Source organism: Monopterus albus, unplaced genomic scaffold, assembly GCF_001952655.1.
Source record: "Monopterus albus unplaced genomic scaffold, M_albus_1.0 scaffold318.1, whole genome shotgun sequence".
NCBI lineage: Eukaryota > Metazoa > Chordata > Actinopteri > Synbranchiformes > Synbranchidae > Monopterus > Monopterus albus.
In genome coordinates, this window is record NW_018128198.1 from 376,115 (window position 1) to 399,567 (window position 23,453).

A 23,453-nucleotide genomic window follows, 5' to 3' on the forward strand; every position below is an offset into this window, starting at 1 on the left:
TTCTTTTGTCTCTCCTCTATCCACTCACCCCAACCGGTCGAGGCAGAAGGCCGCCCACCAAGAGCCGGGGTCTGTCGGAGGTTTCTTCCGTTAAAGGGAGTTTTTCCTCCCCACTGTCGCCAAGTGCTTGCTCAAGGGGGATTTGTTGGGTTTTCCCTATGTAATAATATTGATAACAGTAAGGTCTAGGCCTTAGTTTGTAAAGTGTCCTGAGATGACTTTGGTTGTGATTTGGCGCTATACACATAAAATTAAATTGAAACTGAATTGATGTTCCAATACTATGTCAATTAATGTCTAACAATACTGAAACAGTTGAAACCTACTCTGTGGTTTTAGGGTCATTTTTAAACCCATGTTAAAACCAGGTTACTAGAAAATGAACCAATAAAACCAATGTATGGTGATCATGGGTAAAACATTCCACTGCACTGTATCTATTCATAAGGGAAGCAGTAATAAACATTTAAAGCCTTAAATCTTCATGTTTTGAAATATTAAAGTACGAGCTCGAGGCTACGGGTGTGAGACTACATTAAAGTGTGGAGAAAGTCACAGCGAACAGTGAATCAAGTCTCCATCAAGAGAAGGGACAGATTTGAGTTCATCTGGAAACATAAAAGTAATAAAAAGGCAGAAGGCTGAATCTAGAGTGCAGCATGGCGCTCTTCATTAAAGATATGGACACAGAAGAGAAACACACACATACTGTAATTAAAGGTGCCAGTATAGACAAGGGGACATCAGTGGAATGACAATTATCTGCCAGTCTGCTCTCACCAGAATTTCAATGACCTGCAGTCAGACTGAACTTTACTCCAGTTATTGTAGTTACAACATACAATCTGGGCTGTAAGTACATCTGTGATCACTGCAATGTCTAAGACGGAGAACAAAAACACTGCTCACATAACTACAACACCAAACTTTGCCAAAAAGCACGAAGAGAAGCTCAAATAATGCTGGCAGCACATTCTTTGGTCAGATGAAGCCAAAATAAATGTGTTGGATCAGATGGAGTCCAGCATGTTTCGCATGGCCTCAGCAAGGACTACCACGGTGACTGAATAGCGCCGACCTTGAAATGTGGAGTTGGGAGGGCTCTGATATGGAGCGGCATGAATGAATAACATGTGGGGGAGATGCCATTTGTACATGACACTATCAATTCAAGTTTGTATATGCAAACACTAGATGAAAAGATGACTCCCAGTCCTGGGAAGCTTGGCAAGAGAGGAATGTTCCGACATGACAGTGATCCAAAACACACCACGAAACACACACACACAAACACATGATCAGGCCAAATACGTCCACCTTTAGAGTGGAAGACAGAAAACAAAACCCGTCCATCTAAGAGCATCTTAAAAGAATCATCTGTGTAGAACAGTGAACGTCTCTCCACAGATTGTACAAGACTGGTGTCACCTATGCTCAGGAGGAATGAATCTGCCATCAAAAGTGAAGGTGAACTCCAAAAAGAAACAAACAGTTCAGCTGCAGATTATCAAACAGTTGGTGCTGAAGTACTTCCAGCAGCCGCCCAGTGTACAGCATGTGAGTCCATGTTAATGAAGGAACATGTCACCCAGTGCAACAGTGTGGTCAGGTATATTAAATTATCATCAAGTGTGTGTGTATAGTACGTTGGATACACACACTGTGCATTTGCTGTCCATGTGTTGAAACTGGGGCATACTTTGTCCTTCACTATTAGATCATTTAACTTATTAGGCAGGTGTATAAAACTTCTAAAGGCTCATTCATACTGTCTTGAACTTATGTATTTGCATTTTGTATAATTTGTTGGGGGTGGGAGGGTTATCTTTGCCTTTTTTTCTTTTTTAACATTGTATCATGCTGATGCTTTGCACCGCTTGTGAAGAGCTGTAACATTTATTTTGGAATAAAGATCAGTTTTACTTTTGCCCTCTCATGGGGTTTGTTGATAATGACAAAAAGATATAAGCTTACCAAACCTGTCCCATAAAAACATCCTTACAGGCTTTAAGAAGTGAAAGCAACATGCAACCATCGACTTTTGGCTAAAGTGTACCAAACAGTTCCAGGTGAGCCGCTCTGATATTAGATAGGTTAAAAATATACAGTTAAAAAAAGCCCAACAAAGATGTGAGTGATGTCCACCAAGTGAGAAACTCAGCAAAAGGTCACTGCATCATATAAGTAACATGACTACACTATGTAAACCACAAATACAGCCTTTGGGTTTTAATTAACAGCAAGTAATTAAATCACATGAACCCTATTCAAACCAGACATCAGTGGAACTGTATCATTGTAACAGCTCAGAAACAAAAGGAAGTCATGCCACCACATGTGCTGCCTGAAGCAACAAAACGATGCGTAGTTAATTACACCAACAACTCTACATGGTCTCAATGAGAGCATAATAAGAGAAACATGAAGAGGGTACTAAAATGACTTTTAATCAACCAGCCAGCAATGAGGAATAATGGAACTTTAAAATTAATCATAGTCTGTAAAATACTTTTACACACACAGGAGTAAAAGACTGATAACCTCAGTACACATAATAAATCATTGGACATCCCTGTGAAATTCGAATACCACACTAATTGTGTAAGAGGCCCCCTTTCACTCTCTTTAGAAACATACATGCATATAGATTTGTTTCTATTGCTCAAATTGGAGCATGCATCTGTGAGCTGCCCATCTTTCACACACAGGGTGGGTGTAGAAACCATGCACAGCTGGAATGGGGAGGTGAGCAGGACATTCTGTACATCACTCTCTGATTAACGGCTGCAGAGGCAGAAGCTGGAGGAGTAGAGGGAAGCGGCAGGGAGCGGAGGACATCTTTAGCCTCACAATCTTATGTAAACACACCTGAAGTTGACCTGAAAAACCCAACACGCTGACAGGTGTGCACAAAGCTGCAGAATGTGCACTATACTGTATGTGTGTGCATTGGGTGAGACAAGAACACAATTCCAACACATTCTAAATTCCCTAGATCATTAAACCTTTGTAAATGAATCTGATAAACGCTGACTTCATTAACAAGTTCAGAACCTCCTAATGGTAAACTAGGTGCTAAAAGTCTGAAATGCTGTGTCGTTTCAGTAAACTCCAGTGAACGGCTGCAGTCAGTTTTCCTGCTCTAGCACATGTACATGACTCCCTGCTTATTGGTGTCACTTCTGTGAAATATCATAAATACTGTTGCAAATTTGATTATGATAAAACTGTTGAACTGCAGCTGCCTCCGGTGGCAACAGCTGGAAGAATCCTTTGTACAAATCATTTACCGATTGCAACACAACAAAAGAAGAAAGCATAGTAATACTCATCTTTTATGAACTGAGACCCTGTTGGTGATCACCTTCATGCAGGGCCTCATCTATGTTTAGCAATCATAACAGAATTTAGCCAAGGATGCTGGTTTTAACACTCCAGCTGCTGCAGCCCAGATTACCACCACTTAAATGAATTTTAGCCTTACAACTAGTGATTTGTCAGTAGGAACTGATATGGTTCAAAGCAAGTGCTTATTTGGAAGTTTTGCACTCCCACTTTATCCAGGAGCTAGTGTGACAGTGTGTGCCGTTATCCCAGTTTAAACAAAAAGCATTGAGTCTCACCCTTTCTGTGTTCATTCAGAAGAGCTGTAGCAGTGGAAGAGTATTAGCTGGTCACACAGTGATGTTTAAAGCAAACCCCTGCCTTAACCTGCATTAAGCTTGTGAATCAGAATTCTTTCATTTGCCTCTTAGGGTAACATTACCAGGGCACATGTACATATCACCAATAATGACTGTATAGAACTGTAATTAGTCAGAGAACTTTTAAAAAGCAGCAACAGTGTAGATTAATTAAGAAGCCTTGTCAGGAGTGACTAATACCGTGTGTGTTTATGTGAAGCATGAAGACTGATCCTGTGTTCATCTCCCTCCCTTCCAAAGACATATGTGAGAAAAGGCAGAGAGCAAAGTGTTTAGATTATACAACAGGAGAAATGTTGTGTGAGCGGGTTAACACTGTTTTCTATTGAAAATCCTGCATGTCTCATATGGACACTACAGGTTTCCTTTAGCATCTGCTAAAGGAAACTTGACACAGCGTCTCTATTTGACGCCCTGGGGTGGGAACGTGTTGACACAGCCCCATCAATCTAAAACTCAAAACTTGCCCTCTACATTATTCACTAAATACAGTCTGGAGCATATCAGGAAACAGAAATTGATGCAATTTAGGCAAACGACGTACAGTTAATTCAGGATTTACCCTCCCCCATTAAAAAGGACCGTAAACACAGAGCATATGACATGACCCATAAAATAAGGAGGTGCGCTGGAGAAACAGATAACAAGAGAATTATCTGCACAGAGGCCTTATGCACCTCACAGTAAAAACAGGAGCTGTTAGCGTTCAGTTCAGAGAATTTAATGTGAAGCATAAATCACCTGAAATTTGAACTGAGAAGCATTACTCGCATATAAACATTCCCCAACATTATAATTACCTCTTCTAAAGCTTGTAACAAAAACATGCAAGGCTCAGTTTGATTCAGAGGCGTGCAGGAGAGCTCGTGAACCACGAGTTCTCTTAGCAAGACCTGTCGTTCAGTGAGGGGGTCTTTCACTGAACGACATTTATCCTCCTGTTTACAAGTGGTTTTATAAGCATGGCTCACTTCTTCTCCTTCTAACTGTGTAGCCAGGTGGTGGGGCAAGGAGGGAAATAAAGCAGGATGAATATGAAAGTCCCCTCCCTCATGGTTGACTTGTGGGCCCCAAGCTGGACTTGATGAACGATTATTGCATTCTTTTATCCTCTTTGCAATCAGTAGACAGACAGATTAATGCATTAGCCCATGGCTGCCAGAGGAATGAGGACAGTGGCTGATACATTCGTCTCACACAGACATAAATCATAACCTTTCTATCTCCTTCCATCTAACAGTTTTTAAGCATTCGCCTTCTTCCCACACAACCAGCATGTGGGCAGAGTGAAGTGGCACCCCGACTGGTCTGAGTCACTGTTAGAGCGAGTCTGGATGAAGAGCAGTCAAAGCCAGAAAATGCCAACATATTATGGAGCTGAGGGAATGAAAGCACAACAAATTGTAGGTCCAAAAAACCTTGTGGCTGCACAAACAAACACACTAACAGAAAACCACACCGCTCGAGCACAGTCGGAGCTATTTGTCGCTTAAAACCTCATGGAATGTGAGATCCCATCAAGTTGGAGCTCAGAGGAAGGGCTACTTGACAAAGACCCAGTCTTACCTTCATCTAATCTCTCCAGACTTGGAGCTCATCTGTTTGATAGCTCATCAAACTTTGTAAGCCTGAGCTGGGAGAACGCAGCCAACCACTAAGGGCAGAGTGCAAATTCACATCTAGAGGGATTTTTGTACAGGCTTCACAGATGTACCATAACAGGCATATAATAGGTCCTCTACCAACCCGATATGTAACTTTTGATTCACCACAGAAAGGAAAGTAGAATCAGACAGCTGAAAAATTTCTAATTCAGTCTGAACTGAAGGAGAATGTACTATAGTAGTGTACCGCCCTGAGAGCCCCATCCAGGTGGCAAAGCAGAAATACACCACAATACACTTTCTGTCAAGGTAAAGAATTTCAGGACCCGTGACTTGACTTGGACTTGAGCATTGACAGCATTCGGACTCAGAAGTTGGAGACTTGGAATTTTTTTGTAATAGGTGATAATAATTTGGTGTAGGATATTAAAACCTGGCCAGCATCATGCTGCATCCAACACACTTCCATCGACACATACGCTCCACCTTTCTATAAATGATTTTAATGTATCAAATTACTGAGCCATATGGTGACGCAGCACATTGTTGGAAAGTCTGGAGTAGAAAATGGTCAGAACTGTAGACCTTGATGACGCTGACTCTGGTAATGAGGACTTGACTTGGATTATTCTTTGGTGACTCGGACCCGACTCTGACTTGAACACTGAGGACTCGATGACTCATCAAGGTCTACACTAAGTCCGACTTGAGATTGTCTACACTATGGGTGTGTTCTCCAAAGATGACACATTCATTCCTGTGAAAGCTGCTTTCTGGACATAAGAAACAATACACAAGAATAATACAGCTGTTTCTTCTGTGACTCATACATCACATGACCTGCAATTCTGACTGTGGCCATTATTGCCAAAATTGCCTGACAGAGAGCACTTTTCCAACCGTTTATAAAGGCTCAGCAGGCCTAAAGCAGGACACCTACAGCTAATGACTGTACCACTAACTGTATTAAACATTTGGTTCCCTGTGGTAAATATATATATAATCTTTGAGGAGAATATTTTATGGGAACAAAAATTACAGTAGGGTTAACAAAAAAAAGAAAATGGATTTTTAACAATTATTTTCTGACCATGCTGCTGTATTTTTGAGTGCATGTGTAAACAGCAGTGAAATGAGTCAGGCAGTGCCTAAGCTCTCATTATTTCAGGCCTCCATCATGGCTATTCATGTTTGCATGGTGCAAGAAAGCTTTCAAAACAGTAATGTCAAGCAAGGACAGAAATAAAGAGTAAGAAACAGATGCAGCTGTACAAAATGAGAGAACCGGTGCCATTAAAACATTGATTGGACGAGTGGGATTAAAATGTATTTGAGTGAGCAAAGGTTAGGAAATGACTTTAAAAACCATTCAGAAGAACAATGTAGCTGTTGACTAGAGATAAAGGGAAAATGACCTCTAAAACCAAACTGCGTGTTTCAGTAAACTAGTTTTTCTTCACCGTGCGCTGTCTGATAGCACATGCTCAGTTAATAACAACATATTTTTTACCATTAGCATTATAATCAGGCACCCAGTTGATTTCTCCCCTCAAGCGCAACACTGTTTAATGAACTCTGAATGACACATATTGTGCTGAAGGTAGTTGTCTATCATCATCTTCCTTCCGGGGGGTGCACACAGGACAAACACAGTGTCTTGCTAATGGGAGCAAGATTCACTGAAGAGAATGTTATCTTCAGGGCAAGGCAGTCGATCCAATATTGTTAACGAAACAGGTCACATGAAGATTTGCTGCCATTTGCCATCTGGCACTCTGTGAATGAAGGATCACCTCCGGTGTCAATTAGCTCACATATGATTGCATTCTGAATAAATTTAACTCAGCTCACAGTGGGATATGTGCAAATACGAACTGTGGCCAAAAAACAGCCCAGGAATGATTTCATCCTGAAATATACTAATTTAAATACAATATCCATTTTCTATATTCACATTTTGGTGTCATTAAAGCTAAACCATAACGCCACACTTCTCCACAGTCTCTAGTGTTTCTCTGCACTGAAGGAGCAAACCTTCCTTGGTGTCTTTTCGCACCTCAGCTTCATCTGGCCCAAATCCCTTGAAATATGTTTTGTTTCATCTTCCTCCTATCACTCTTTGACCTTCCTCACCCTCCAGTCTCCACCCAGCCTTGTCTGTCCCATTCTACTCCATCTCTCCTACTCAAACTTTTGATTTTCACTGTGGCTGACTTGAGGTAGACGCTGTTGTGCCTCAGTGGACACAACTTTCCCTCTATCCCGTCCTTTCAAACCTTGACTGAACTCAGATAGAGTGGTCCGGAGGTTACAAAAGAGCCTACAGAGACCGGGGACTGAGCAGCCACAGGAGGATCGACGCCGGGGCCAGGAGGCTAATAGCCTCTCAGTCAGCAACCAGTAAAGATGTCTTGCCTGCCTCTCACCAAATCAATGGTGAAGCAACAACTACAGCTACTGATGATTTTCTGGACTCACCTTATAAAAGTGACAGAAATGTGAGAAAAGAGAAGCAGAAGTAGTGGTGATATAAGAACCAAATATCTGTTATCTGTTAAGCTGCTGGCTTCACCTGTCTGTTAAGGTAATAACATTATCAAACATACTGGTATCTGTTATGTAAATGTTCAACAATGGGTTTATTCAAACATGACTGAACTGTTAGGGATGGTACCTCAGTGAACACAATATCTGGCAGCGAGAGGGAAGAGTGGCACTGCTGGAGAGTGTAACAGCAGTGAAGCAGAAAATAATGATATCAGTGATCAAGAGTGTTCTCAGTTCTCAGTGTAAAGAGAGAAGATATTCTCCTATGATTCTTACTAGTCTAAGCAGCTCTGTAGATAAATGTTCACTCATGGAGTAAAGCCACTGCACCTCCTTCTTTGCAAGTTATACTTGTTTCCAAATCAATTCTCATTACTTGCTTATATTCTGTATGCTTTTCATTTAGCCACTAAAATGCAGAGATTTAGAAGCGTTTTTATGAAAATCAAAGGTTAATAAATCTTAAATTAGCTTCTGTATGATTTCTAGGCAGGTTAATATAAATAATGTCATTATCCATTTATTTAACCTTGTGCTACTGTAAATTTACCGTAACAGAACTCAGTTCAGTCTTGAGTCGTGATGAAAGCGTTAAGGACATATTATTGTATTTGACCTGATGAATTTTTGGCCTCGACCTTTATAGAAAAGTAACTCAAGGGCTTATTCAAACACAAAACTGACATGTATAATTACCAGTGCATTTAGGTGCCCGTCTGAAAGCGGCTAGAGCATCCAGGGTGATGGAAGACAGTAAAAGCAAAGAGAGCAATTTTCACTCTGACTCTCCACTCTTCACTTAAAGTGGCAATAAAGCCTTTAAATGTTTTCTATTTTCTGATCCTCTTTGCTATCTCTCAAGCCTGCATCAGATATCTTGACATGCCATCAGTGGGTGAAAGACTGGCCTCCACAGCATGCTAAACTCAGCTCCATTTAGCTGCCAGATTGATGGCTGCAAACCTTCCACAGCTCTGAAAGCCCATCTCCAATTAGGACCAACACTGTAATCATGAGTGAGATGGGAAACAGAGACAGGTGGCAAAGTACGAGGAGAATGTAAAATGAGAGATAATATTAGAAATTCATGGTGAATACTTTTTCTTTTAAGTGGACAGTTATGTCTTAGAGGGGCATTGCTCATGTGCTGCTCAAGAGCCCTTTGGACAGTGACAGGATGGCTAAATGACAGCACTATTACACAGAAGATGAGAGAATGAAAAAAGAAGAGGGACTTGTACCGAGTGTGCAATACATTTATCTGCCTGCAGTCTGAGAATAAACAAATGATGGAAAGGTAAAAGTGAAGAGAAAATGAAGGAGGAAGGTAAAAAAAGAATATGAGAGGAAGAGCATGGAGCCGAACAGAAAAATTAATTAGACAGGATGATAGAACAGGTAGAGGGATCAGTGCAGATAGACAGGGGATACACGATGTCATAAAAAGCAAATAGGAAAGACAAGACTTGCAAGGAACTGAACAGGAAATGAGCAGCGCCACTGGTTGTTTCGCTTGCCGTCTGTCTTGCTTTGAGGAGGACCATTACACAGATCTGACCAAAACTATGAAGCATCAGACTTTTCTTTGTGAAGAAGGAATCCTAAGTTAATGGTCTTATTTTTAACTATTACTTTCCTACGCACACTCTCTTATGAAGCATGTGTTGCCTTGATGGATATTGCTGCACCGAGTGTTATGAATATGTCGAGTATATCTACCAGGCAAACCAGGCTGACCCTGTAGACACACTTCGAAACTGGGCCTCATAACTTAATGCACAACTGACTCCATAAATTCCAAAAGCAGAGCGTTCCAGTTGCTGCCCTCATGCCCTGCTCTTATCAGATGTACAGTCTTATACTGCGAGCCAGTATCATCCATCTAAATCTTGAGCTGGTTTCTTGTACAGTGTGTGCCTGTGGGTGGAGGTTACTGGATGCGATTCCACTGCCGTATTCCTGCACAAGTCTGTGTTGTGGTCGATCTACACTGGCATGTCGTCTGGAACAGCAGACGTATAAACAAACAGCCAGCAGTGTTTATGGTGTAATTGAGAAGACTGGAAAAATACTATGGTGTTGAAGCTGATAGAGGTTTGATCTTCACCATGAGAGATGTTTGTCTCGACTGTCTCCTGCATCTTCTTCCAGTGATATCATCCATGTTTTCAACTATACAATTTACATCCCATCTCATCTCAAGACAGTGTGGCTCTGATGGTTTTTAACAATGTGGCTGAAAAACTGTGATGGTAAAATGACAATATGAAAACAAGGTGACAATGTGAAAGAGGTTTATCATAGTGACTGACAATGTGAAAGAGGTTTATCATAGTTTATCATAGCCCTAAAGAGAATTATCACTCAAATCTGCAGCTTTATAGTGGAGTTTCACTCCATTATTTAGCTTCCTGACCCACTTTACTGTTCTGATTTACTCTCAATACAATGATAATATCATTTTCTGCCAATTCCAGCCTATTTCTAGTGAAACACTCTAAGCAGCCAATAATATCCACTCAGACACACAGTTAGTGACTAGTTGGTGAACACAATGGAGCATTTAGCAGCTAGGGAGCCTGCTATTTATCTGGAGTGAATGAAGTTACAATGAAGTTTTCTTTTAAAACTGTATATCATTTTATCAAAGGCCTAGAAATAATTCGGATTAATCATCTGCCCACAAACCTGAGACAGCTGGTGTACCAGTGATAGATGGATCAGTAAAACATATGACAAATTCAGGTCACTTTAAATTGCTGTGTCTTTGGAGCCAAAGTGGAAATGAACAAAGCCAGAGAATAGAGGCCTTAATGCAGGTAGCATGCTGCACCGGACAGATCACATCAGGGGCCAGGGGACGTCCCATCCCTTCACCTTCTTCTCAGAGATACACTACAGTGCAAGCATTAAATTTTACTGCATCACACATAGAGACACCAACTGCTACACTAAAACTTAAATAGGCAGTCAAACATAAAAACAAATACAATTACTTGTCTGATAGGCACATAGACTTAAAAGGAAGTAAAGCCGGATACACATTCCTGCATGCCCATAGTAAAATCTTCTTAGCTGCCTTCCTGGTCTCCTCCAGGTGAATGAGGCAGCGCTTCAACAAGCCGCTATAAAACGCTCATCAATCACAGAGGCTAATCTCAGGTTCTTGCTGACACTTTCATTGTGCAGGCCATTTCTATACGGCTGCCTCCACATAATGCCCTGCTCTGCCTGCTTTGACAGGCCAGAGGCCCTGCAGCTCACTGCCATGAGAGCCATTCTCAAGTGGCATGCCTTTGAAGTGAAGCACCGAAGGAGCTCGAGCTAATCTGGACATCTAGAGGCATGGTGGGTGAAGCAGGACAGCATGTATATAGGTGACCTCAGGCCGGGATTGTGGGGAATGAAAATAGCCATTTCACTGGTTCTGTAGATTGAAAGTCCAATTGAAAGAGTCTCCAGTCTTCAAACTTAAAACTGCTATTACACAGAAAGTCAGCAAAAAAAGAGCCAATATATCTACCTTCAATTCCATTAGCCAGAGTTCAGACAAACAACATGGGAGAGCTGACCCCAGAGCACAGAGGGAGACCTGGAAAGGAGCAATCCTGTAGTCCAATAAAGAAATATTAAAAAATATTTGAGGAAATGTCTGTAATATGTGAAAGGGTCGGGTGTATTTCTAATCACAAAAAACCCTTCTGGCCACCTCTTCAGTTTTTGTGTCTCTGCCCTCAACCAGTGATTTCTTTTTTCCTCTGGTCCTCCAATATCAGACACTGCTCCCAGCAAAGGAAACACAAACAGCCCTATTCAAATAAACACAGCAATTTTGTGTGTGTTTACTTTTCATTTTGTCATATCGATCTGTGATTCTGTGCCCAAACTGTTCTATTCCATTTCATGACGTGAGTAAGACCTTGTTTCTTGGCCTAGATGAACAGGACAGATAGTGAGCACCATTATTCTAAACAACCATTTCTGTCTTGTCCTTTATTGCCTTCTGTTGTTCTTTTCTAGCTGCATGCTGACCTGCTTCAATCCTAAACGGAGGTTTTATTGCATCTGGCACAGAGATATGTTTATGAAAACTATTTATTTTGTTGCTGTGAGAAGTTGTTTCCACACATAGAAAACATGTGTTCAATACCCAGCGCTTCGAGGCTTGATACACACAGAAATGTTCACTGTAGGATGCATGATAGCAATAATTTGCTTCCCTGAACCTCATTCATGACACATAAAGCTTGCACAAACCATTTCACTATCCATTTCACTCATGAGCGAGATATTAAACCATGAGAGCAATCAAGGTTTAAGGCAGATCCCATTCTCATTCATACTTACAATTTTATATGTCAGTCTGTTATGTTAAAAAGTCATTGTTTTTATATGATTTCTGGGCAAAATAATGTAGTTACCAGAAATGTTTCATACCTGCTGCTTTCACATTAAATTTCAGACAACCTCTGAAAATATTTCTGCTTTAGGATTTATGTGTTAGCATAGATGGTGACCAGACAAAGGGCTGGACCCCTTCAGTTACACTGTATTATTATTATTATTATTTATACTGTACACAAGATGCTGTCAATAAAGAATTCCTTCCTCCCTCTATGCCTGTTAACATTGAGTCACTGGGTCTACAAAGAAGCTCTAGCACAGACACAACATCTGACATTTACAACCAATTTCTTTTTTTGGACTGTTTCAGATACTAAAATTAAAAATCTCTGTACTTACATGTAAGCTACAGTATATAACTTGAGATAGCGCAAGCATGAAAGTTCAAATCAACCCACTCTGCTCCACCCAGCACTCCCTCTCTTTGCTCCACTGTGTTCTACTACACTTCACCAGGCTCTGCCAAGCCCTTCAGATATTAGTCATTATGAAATTACAAGAAATGAGAATGCAACAAAACTTACTGATCAAGCAGGAATAATTGAAAATCTATGACTGTTAGAGAGGTTACTCCTGCTCAAAACCTTTTAGAAGCTACCTAAGCTAGTAGGTTACTTGAGAACAATGGCTTCCCCCTGTTCCTCTTTTCCTTTCTCTTTCTCAGAGTGTCGCATGTTCAGTTATTCCTCTGCCTCCTTTAGCGATAATGGTACTTGTAATAAATGTCAGATGCTAGCAGCATTGGAGGCGAGGCTCACAGACTTAGAAGCGCAGATCCGCACCATGGAGAACAGCCCAGCTAGCTATGCCCATGTAGCCGGTGTGGAGCCTCCTAGACACTTTGGATGGCTCGGCTCTCATTTGTCTTCATACTTGTCCTCTTAGATCTCAGTGCTGCTTTTGACGCCATTGATCACAGCATCTTACTACAGAGATGTGAACATGTTATTAGGTTTAAAGAAACTGCACTAAGTTGGTTCAAATCTTACTTATCAGAAAGATTCCAATTTGTTCATGTTTGTCTGTGCAGACTGAAGTTAGTCACGGCGTTCCACAGGGCTCTGTGTTAGGTCCAATTCTCTTCACTTTATACATGCTCCCTTTAGGCAATATTATCAGGAAGCACAACATAAATTTCCATTGCTATGCAGATGATACTCAGTTATATTTATCTATGAAGCCAAATGAATCAGGTCAGCTGGTCAAACTTCAAGCATGTCTTAAAGACATAAAGGCCTGGATGACCTGCAACTTCTTACTTCTAAACTCTGACAAAACTGAAGTCATTGTACTTGGGCCTGAAAACCTTAGAAATCTGCTGTCTAATCATATAGTTACTCTAGATGACATAGCCCTTGCCTCCAGTACTACTGTGAGGAACCTTGGAGTCATCGTTGATCAGAATATGTCCTTTAAATCACACATAAACCAAGTCTCTAGAACTGCCTTTTTTCACCTGCGCAATATTGTGAAAATCAGGAGCATCCTGTCTCAAAGTGATGCTGAAAAACTGGTCCATGCATTTGTTACTTCCAGGCTGGACTACTGTAACTCTTTACTATCAGGATGTCCCAATAATTCCCTAAAAAGCCTCCAGTTAATCCAAAATGCTGCAGCCAGAGTACTGACAGGAACTAGCAAGAGAGATCATATCTCTCCCATATTAGCTTCTCCCCACTGGCTCCCTGTAAAATTCAGAATAGAATTTAAAATCCTTCTCCTAACATACAAAGCCCTTAATGACAAGGCTCCATCATATCTTAAAGACCTCGTAGAGCCTTATCATCCGAACAGAGCACTTCGCTCTCAGAGTGCAGGTTTACTTGTGGTTCCTAGAGTCCACAGAAGCAGAATGGGAGGCAGAGCCTTTAGCTATCAAGCTCCTCTCCTATGGAACCAACTCCCAGTCTCAGTTCGGGAGGCGGACACCCTCTCTACCTTTAAGATTAGACTTAAGACGTTCCTTTTTGATAAAGCTTATAGTTAGGGTGGATCAGGTGACCCTGAGCCTTCCCTTAGTTATGCTGCTATGATGGTTTCAGCTCCTCTCCTCCCTTTTAATTACATACTGTAGCTTTAAGTACGTTCATTACCATAAACTTTCCAGAATAAAAATCCAGTTTCTTTAACTGGGATTCTATAAGTACACTTAAATGGGTATCTCCACGAGCGTATCTACATGACAGAAAAAGTACTGCAGTAACAGCAGTGTGACAGAATAAAAATCTGCATCACAACTGTTATAAAAATGCTGTTATTAGACAAGATTTTTACTATTTAATGTGTTTTAAACTTTCAGAACAGAGCCATGTGAGAAACTGGCTGTGCATAGGCCTGATGGACGTCTTCTATCTTTTTTGTGAAACTCTGTGTACTGTGATATACTTGACTACAGACTGTTCCAGACAAAGTGAGACACAACCGTCAACTGCAGGATAAGTATGTGTCCCAGTATGATTAGCGTCTAAGTCGTGTTACCAGGGTGCACCTGTTTACTATATATTATGTTGTATAAACCTACCTCACTCAGACAACTTGGTATGCTCATGCTGACTTGTCTCCTTGCTGCAAGTAAAGAATACTGCTTAAAATGTTCCAGTGACTTCGTTGCTCTTTTAAAAATTATTTTGACAACAACATAGAGCAGAGGATCCTTTTATCCAAATAATGAAATCCAAATTCACGCAAGAATGGATGATTATTTTAGTCTAAATAAGCTGATATCAACAGATGAACAGTTGACCATTTTATGAAATTCAGACACATTTTTGCTGTTAAACAATCTTTCACTACAGTGACTGTCCTCACACAGGTAATAAATAATGTCTGACCTTGGATGGAAACCTTTGGATGTTCTTTCTTTGTGCACTCTGGTTGGGTCTGCGGGTCAAACAATGACGGGGTCAGAGTCGTCGGAACCACAGAGTTCTGTGTGAAAACAGTTGGGAAGAGGAGGAGCAGGAAGAGGCCAGCCACAGACGAGGGCAGGGAGTCCTGCGAGGATGCTGTCATGGTGATAACCTCTCCTCTAACTGCCAAGGTGGGCCTCTGGGATACAGCTGGAGAAGAGAAGAGACAACTTCAGCACCTCAATGCAACATTTTTACACCTAGCTTCAAAGAAAAAAAGCTGACTCTGAGTCACTTCAAAACCACTTCTTCCCTCAAACTTTTAATTCCCGAGGGCTTCAAGCACTGAATCCTGCACCAAAGAACAGAAAAAAATAATGCAAAAGGTATAAAATGTGGTAAAAGAATTTAACCGTGGGATGAAAGCAAGGATGTTAGGTAACTAGAGGGTGGTTGCAAGGACCAGATATAAAGCTGAATAAACTAAAATACAGGAGTGAGCAATAGAGGATGTGAAGGACACCAAGTGGAAAAACTGGCCAAAACTCTTACACTTCAGCAATGAGCCATCTCAAAGAAGTAACTAACCTCTGACCTTGGGGTAATTATTTAAAATGTGTGATTAAACTTTGGGAGTTAATTTAATGGCTGATTAAAATTGGAAAATTGAATGCAATAGTGGACTGTTCAATGAGGCACAAGTTTCCAAAAGTCAATGAAGCATAAATACTGTAGGTTCATTTAAAACCTGTGGTTCTTAGAGACATGTTGGAAAAATGGTTGCACAACTCAAATAAACATTTTTACTGCACGTGATGGATATCAACACGAGTCATTCTCTGACATCCAAGTTCACATATTATGTTTGCAGGCCCAGCCAGCAGACACAAAAGAGACACACACAAATGTTCAAAACACACATACAGACACACTCATGCTTTCTGAGTTAATGTAATCTCCTCCAGTCATAACATATGAATTTAGAGTGCTGAGCTGAAACCAGCAGTTCATCATCTCCAGCCCTGCACTCCTTATGATGTTAGCTTAGCGAGGTGTAATGTCATTAATGCAGATTAAAAGCTGAGAGCATCAACTGTCTGCAGCACTTCGACTGGGTTACATCTCTCTGTAGTGTTTTCCTTGCTAATGGCTCAATCAATAACAAATTATTAGCTTGGTTGAGTTGGAAATCAACCATATTGCCCTGCAATCAATTATCCCTCTCACTACAGCTGGTAACTAATTAGGGAAATGCACACAGTCGCCATGTTTGTCATTACAATACAATGCAGTCAACAGGCCCCCAGCTACTGCCAACAAACATACTGTTGATGAAACAGGTAGAAGTATTCATTGTACTCTGCACTAGACTTGACTCAGCAATGCTGGATGCATCTCAAGTTTCAGGGCTCACTGTGATGCGTCAAACAAAAAACAGCAATGCATTTGAAAAAAGGGTCTGCACTGGTGTCACTGTGTTGGTACAAGTACAAGTGAGAGGATTAAACGCAACCCAGGAAGTCAAGTTGTAGTGCAATGTCAGATTCAGGCTTCAGGCTCCTTCACTGTCATATATAGGTTCTGGTTGTGTCCTAGAACATTTTCAGATTGTTCTACATATACGACTCTTAGTAGAAAGCCTGATGTCATCATGTGTTAGGCCATCTCCAAACTAACACAGATTTATTTTATTTGAAAATTAATTTTAGGTGTCAACAAAGCTTCAATTATGCTAAAACTCTAACATTTTTCATTTTGCTATCCTGTCTGAAAAGTCACAACCACAGAAAACAAAACGTACACTTCCTCTACTGGGCACATACAGGCCTCTTGCACCTGCAGCTTTGTGCCACTCCTGCAGTCTGATTTTAAAAATGTTGTTGGTTGTTTAAGGAACAAGTTGGAGTCTGCCATAAGACTCAAAAATAGATGTGATGCATGTCTGTCTGTCTGCGTTTTTTCAGCTATCAAAACCAAATGATGTTAGTTTTCACTTAGCATGTTTTTGATAATATTCAACTTTGCTTTTGGTTTTATGATTCATTTTTAACTTGTTAGTTTTGAGTAACATATGAAAAAAGCTGGTCAACCTTGCTCTTGGAGCAAGGCTTTTAATTAAAACTAAAAAGCAGGACCATGTGTCCCTAGTTTTAGCATCTTCTCACTGGTTGTTTGTTTCATAACTGATCTAAAATCTTTGCTGATTACTTAACTTTTCTGTATGCTCAACTGCCTGTATTCATTTGTAAAAAAGTACTTTTATCACATTTTAGGCAAAAAAAACATGGAAGTCCAGTGTTGGCATAAAGCTGTAAAGAAAGAAATACCCTGGTCTAGAAAATCATTCCTTCAGCAGATTCTACTTTTCTGGCATTTTGACTTTATAACTGATAGCAGACAGTGAAAGATACCATATAATTAATGTTGAAATTGTAGCACTTTAGAGTGCTATGAGGGTGAAATCATACCAAGAACACTATGCTTACAGAACACAAGAGTTACCCAAACCCTCATTCTGTTATTTGTTTTATCTGCAGGAGCAGAGTTGGCATGTGCTTAATTCACATTAAATCGCTGGGTCCTGAAAATCAGAGGCTGACTCTGCAAATCCTCTCATTAGTCTAAAAGCTGGACTGAGAGTAGGAAGAGCACCAGATCGTGACAGATGACTCTGCTGTAAGAGTGAGTGGTGGGTGAGTTATCTTGGAATGGACACCCACAGAGGAAACAGTATTGTCAGCAGGAGGAGAAGGTTAGTGTGTAGAAGTCAAATGTTTCTATAGAATGTCATGTTATGTATTCCCAAACTAAGACACACACACACACACACACACACACACAGCTCTGAAAACTAGCAAATCCAGCCATGGACAGCTGGTGACACTCCATACTAGGTCATGGCAGAGTGGGCAGAAACTGTGCATGCAGTGTGCCAAAATCCACTCCTGAGTGAGTGTGTGTTGATACCAAGCACGGCTCTTTTAGGGCCACTCCAAAAAGGGGTAACATCCAATTTCCCAGCCTGCTGTGTTTGGGATTAGTGACAATGTGTCAGCAAGGAAGTAGGAAGATCTATATCTCTGAGGAAGCTGACTCTGCAAATACTGACACACACACACATGTGCTTTCACACAGTGGATGCCTTCAACAAGTCTCACTGAGCCAGTGTTTGCCCATCAGCCAGACATCCTGCCAGAAACAATGAGTCAATTAAAAGTGCACTATATGCTGAGGATTTACAAGGTACTTGTGTGGATTGGACTAATACTGTAGATGTTCGAGTATATCTCTTTACCTATAACTCTGAATTCAGTCAGGAGAGAGATTTGCTGCCATACTAGCATGAAAACAGCGTTTGCAGAGGTGGAAAAAAATGTTTTGCCTCTTTAAAAAGCAACAGTATCACAATGCCAAGATTATTCCAAGTAAAGGTCCTGCAGTTAGTAATATTAGCTGTAATATGTAGTACTCAAATGTCAATGAAATCAATGAAAGTATTCATTGTGAGGAATGTGTTCATCTTTTTCAATAGTCCAACTGATAATAAATACTTTTTGTCAGCTACAACATGCAAATCAGTTCTATAAATCCTGTTTTCTCCTATCAGAATGTAACATGGGTAAAAAATACTACGTATTATAGTTAAACATCCTTAGAAAGTGCATTTGCTTTTGAGCAATAGTTACTATAAACAAGTTGATTTCATAAGATGAATATGGTAAAAAGCTTTATGGTGACTTATTTCCTCTTATTTTGAAGGTTCAAGGAAGTGCTGTGTGTAAAATATCATTATTGGTCATCCATTGTTAAAGGTAGTGGCACCCAGGGAAAGAAAAGAAGAAGACAGAAAGCGGGAGGGGGAGGCGTGTAACTAGTAGTGATGGGAAGTTCGGATCATTTTACTGGTTCGGTTCTTTGAATCTCGTTCAGCAAAATGAACGAAACTTTTTTCGAGTCATTTCGTTCACTTCAGCAGAATGTAATTAAAATGTTACTTGCTAATTCCCCTTCTACTTACACACATATTGATCACGTTTCCAATAAGAAAGAACTGTAATGCAGCCAAGGTCATATTATAAGTAATATCGTACCTGTGTCTTGAGGCTATGCAGTCTGTTACGTCATCACCACCTCACCTCTGAATATTGTGGGTCAAATTCGTTTGGTCTTTTGTCACTAACATCCTAAGCTAAGCTAAGCTAAGCTAAGCTAAGATGTGCCGTCTTCTGTATAGTTTACAGAAAGATTCTCCCTGATGAAGTTTATTAACCAACTCTTTATTAAAACATTCAGTGTTATGAAAAAGAACCATATTGACAGATATTCACAAAATTATAGTCTGTAGGAAATAAAAAGCTATTTTATAATAAAAATAAATAAGGACAGTTGAAAATTAACTAATTTCTGTATCCAACAAAGCAGTCACGTGACGTTACAAAAACGAACGACTCGAAACCGAGGACTCGAAAGGTGTACTAATCTAATGCGATGTTACGCATGCGCAGTCAACACAAAATGATCGAATCACTCCCCGAGACGAACCGATGTTCTCGAGTCATGGGAAAGATTCGTCGTGAACGACACATCACTAGTGACTAGGTGAAAGAAACGGAGAGAAGGAAAAAAAGGTTTATGCTGACACGAAATCTGTAAAGTATGTGGACTATATCTTAGATTGTCAACTCGACGATCTGCTGTAACATATTTGTCCTACATAGTCTATAGTACACGAAGTTATCAGTTGTGTAGTGTTATGGTGTCTAGCTCCGTAGCATATTTAGCTAACATGTTAGCATTCGTTAGCTAAATGAACGTTAGTATCGGTAGTATAGCTAACTCGGCTTACTCCCAGGACTGTATTCATCTTTTCTAACCTGGAATTCATGGACATTATCAGAGACAGTGCTACGTTAGTGAACAGTTGGATGGTACAACAGAGCCTGCTACTCCGTGCCTTCCCCCTACTGCTTGCACCTGGACCTGAGGATTTGTGCTTACTTCGCCGTTGGAGGGCTACTGGGACCCTTTTGCCATTTCTTTGGACACACAGAGGAGGTAAAGTTCCGATCTCTGGACTACGAACTACTAAGTAAGGTACCGTTTTTTATTTGGCACTAAAGAGTGAAACAGCTGCTTGGTGTTTGGCCTCATCGGAACCGAGTGTCCATCAGGCTGCAATGGGGGTTCAATCTCAGTGTGTGTGGGCCCACTATATTTGTGTTTATTTTGAAATATTGAAAAGTGTCTTACAGAAAAAGAGTCAAAGATATTTAAAAAGGGAATTGTTATTGTTTATGGCTTACCCTTATTTTGGTTGAGTAAACTAAGAAATGTTAACTCTAACCTGTTTGGTTATTGCATACAGTGCTTGTAGGACCTAAGGGCATATAATGTAGAGAGGTTTATTAGACATTTAGATTCATCAGTTATAGTTACTATGAGTTAATTAAATGCAGGGCCCTTACCTTATAGCATACATTCATGTCACAGAGTTGATTGCTGTGTCTAAAAGATCATTAATGGTGATATTTGAAAATCCCAGAAGTTCTGAAAGTGTTTTAAGTGTTAGATTTTACCCGGTTCTTTTATTGTAAGCATGAGAAGTGAAGACAGGAGAGGACTGTATAAAACCAACAGGAAGTTTACTCAAAGTCTGGGCACAGGTGAAGCCATACAGCGCTGGGGTCAGAGAGACAGAGCTCCCTCGGGAGATCCGTTCTCTGATCCACGAGTTGTGTTTTTATGTTACAATTATCTTCTTGGGCTAGGCCCGCCCTGGACAGAGGTACAATATTCAACACCTCGTAATCCTATTGGCCGTTTGGTGTAAGCAGGAGCTCAACCCTCCTTGCTGGAATGTGGTAAAATCCAGGTATGTGTGTGTGTGTTGTGGTTTCAGGCGATACTGGACAATAGGTTGTCTGCGCTGCAGACCTCCAATCTGTGAGAGCTATTCCAAGATGAAGAAGCCCTTGTGAATATGCTAAACGGGCCTAGGTGAAGGTGCAAAACAGGCCAGCAGGTCTTTGTTAAAATGTAAAATAGGCTCCTGCTTACACCAAATGGCCAATAGGATTACAAAGTGTTGAATGTTGTACCTCTGTTCAAGGCGGACCTAGCTGGAGAAGATAATTGTAACGTGAAAAGATAACTTGTGGTTCAGAGAACGGATCTCCTGCGGGAGCTCTGTCTCTCAGAGCCCAGTGCTGTATGGCTTTACCTGTGCCCAGACTTTGAGTAAACTTCCTGTTGATTTTATACAGTCCTCTCCTGTCTTTATTTCTTGCATTTTCAATAAAAGAATTTGGGTAAAATCTAACAATGTCCACTTCCATTTTTTTTCTTTTGTTCTGAAGTCACATTTGATCATGGGTTTCTGTGAAATCCCTGGTCCCCGGAATCAGCATCTCTGAACTCCTTTAAGTAAAAACAGAAAGTGTGTGGTCCATGTTCTTAGATACACACCACTAATCAACAGCCACACACATTGATTTTCTTCATGTTTTGACTATTGTTATGGTCAGCTGCAAAGCTGGCATATCAGGTGACGTCACGGTTTGACGTTCCTGTGTAGTATGGGCTAGCCCAACCAAGTGATAATACTGTATAGGCATTATGGTTCAGGGTCTTTCATACTGGATTCTGCCTGTGTGCAGGATTGGAGGTGGAAGAGATCTGGACGTGTAATGTTAATTTTACCTGTGATTCTTTGAATAAACCAGCACGGTTATTTTTTATATAATCCAAGTGGTCTGCTTCGTCTCTGGGAGTTCCTGGTTAAAAGAGCCAGAAGAAGCTAACAACGAAAATAGATTTTATAAGTATCCCCCAAAAAGACTCCTCTAACCATCTAATTGAAATAATACTCCAACTTGCAGCTGCTCCCATCCACTTACCTGAGTGTTACCTTTGTGACTCAATGTGTGATGAAATATAACATTTGAGTAAATGTACACTTTCAACTCTGGCTCTGTACTCCCACAGTTTACACACAGTTTGACCTAAATATTTACAAGGTGCCTTTCCTATCAAGGTGTACTGCATTAATATCTCACCAGGATGCTTCAGCATGGTGCAGCTTGTTGTAAACAACCTAAAGCAGTACAGTACAACAACTCAGGTTTTTCTCTCACTAGCTCAAAGTATGAAAGACTACAGTGCCTTGCTGCTAAAATCATTTTGAAAAGCTCAACCTAGATAAACAAGGTAAACTCCCCTTTTTAAAAAAATCATTTCCACTCTTTATCCAGATGGCAGTCAGTAAATTTCAACCTTTCCTTAGCACAAATTCTCACAAGTCCCTGCCAATGCCAGCATGTATCTATGGCAACAGTGAAGTAAGTTGGTAGTCAAGCAGCCACAACCAGGTTGAGTGTATTTCAGCAAAGACTTCCCAGAGGAGAGCTGGATGGCAGACTGCCCACTGATGTAGCACAGGAAGTGAAGTGCTAAGGACAAAGCTCGAAGTAGGAAAATGTAAGAAATATAAGTTAAATTTGGCATATGTATTTAGCTCCAGTGAGTCAACAGACACATCTGTCATTTCTAAGATGATAAAGAAAACACTTGCAAGGAGTCATGATCAGAAAGCTAAATAAGAATTTCATTACAGTAGAAAGTAGATGCTCTGAGCTGAGGAAGAAACAAAGCTCAGGATTTAAAAGTGTCAGAAAGGCCGGACAGGTGGACCTAAACTACTGCTTTCCAAAATGTGTCACTGCGATTGTCAAAGCACATCACATTCCTCCAGGCAGCAGGGCTTCTTGGCAGGTGTGTCAATCCTCCTCGTACTGTACCAATCAAAACCTCTGCCTTTCTCATGTTGAACCCTCTCCTCTTTGCTTGGCACTCAGCTCGCCTGTTTCCTTCTTCCATCACTCTAGAGACAGTTACATACCAGGAGTTTGTAGAATCTGCTGCACCTTAGCTGGCCTTTTGCTTCTTCATTTCAACCTAGCCTGCAATGGGAAAACCTCTAATTACAAGTCAGTGCTAACTCCCTGTTCACAGTCTCATCAGAATCTATTACAACTGTAGTGGTGAAAAAATAAACCCTATTCCAGAGGAAATATGTAATGGAATAGTATGTAGCTCATATAGACCTTATTTGGTACTAGCTCGTGTAAGGGAGAGCTGAGTGATTATGGGTTTATTAAGTTCATGTGAGGTGGACAATGGGCTTATGTAAGTGGTTATATAATTAATACTTAGAATCCTAGTTAAGGCCTAGTATGGTCAGAGATGAACCCTCTGCGCCAGAAGATTGGGAGTCAACCTTCCTGTCTTCCTAAAATGGAGTGAGAAGGGGGGTTGCAGAGACGTCAAGGGGGACAGAGTCCAGCTGT

The 23,453-nt window shown here is 40.7% G+C and overlaps 1 protein-coding gene across 4 annotated transcripts in view; it reads right to left on the reverse strand.

Annotated features, from left to right (window-relative positions):
• The window catches only part of sema5ba (sema domain, seven thrombospondin repeats (type 1 and type 1-like), transmembrane domain (TM) and short cytoplasmic domain, (semaphorin) 5Ba), a 163,278-nt gene that overhangs the window by 79,452 nt on the left and 60,373 nt on the right, over window positions 1-23,453 (reverse strand). For 3 of the 4 annotated variants that reach the window (XM_020623972.1, XM_020623973.1, XM_020623969.1), the window contains one exon: window positions 15,091-15,318. In XM_020623972.1, coding sequence (XP_020479628.1) covers window positions 15,091-15,271 — 181 coding nt within the window. In that variant the 5' untranslated portion in view covers window positions 15,272-15,318. Of the gene's footprint in view, window positions 1-15,090; window positions 15,319-19,199; window positions 19,237-23,453 lie in introns of those variants that run through there. The other variant, XM_020623971.1, reaches the window with a different exon arrangement.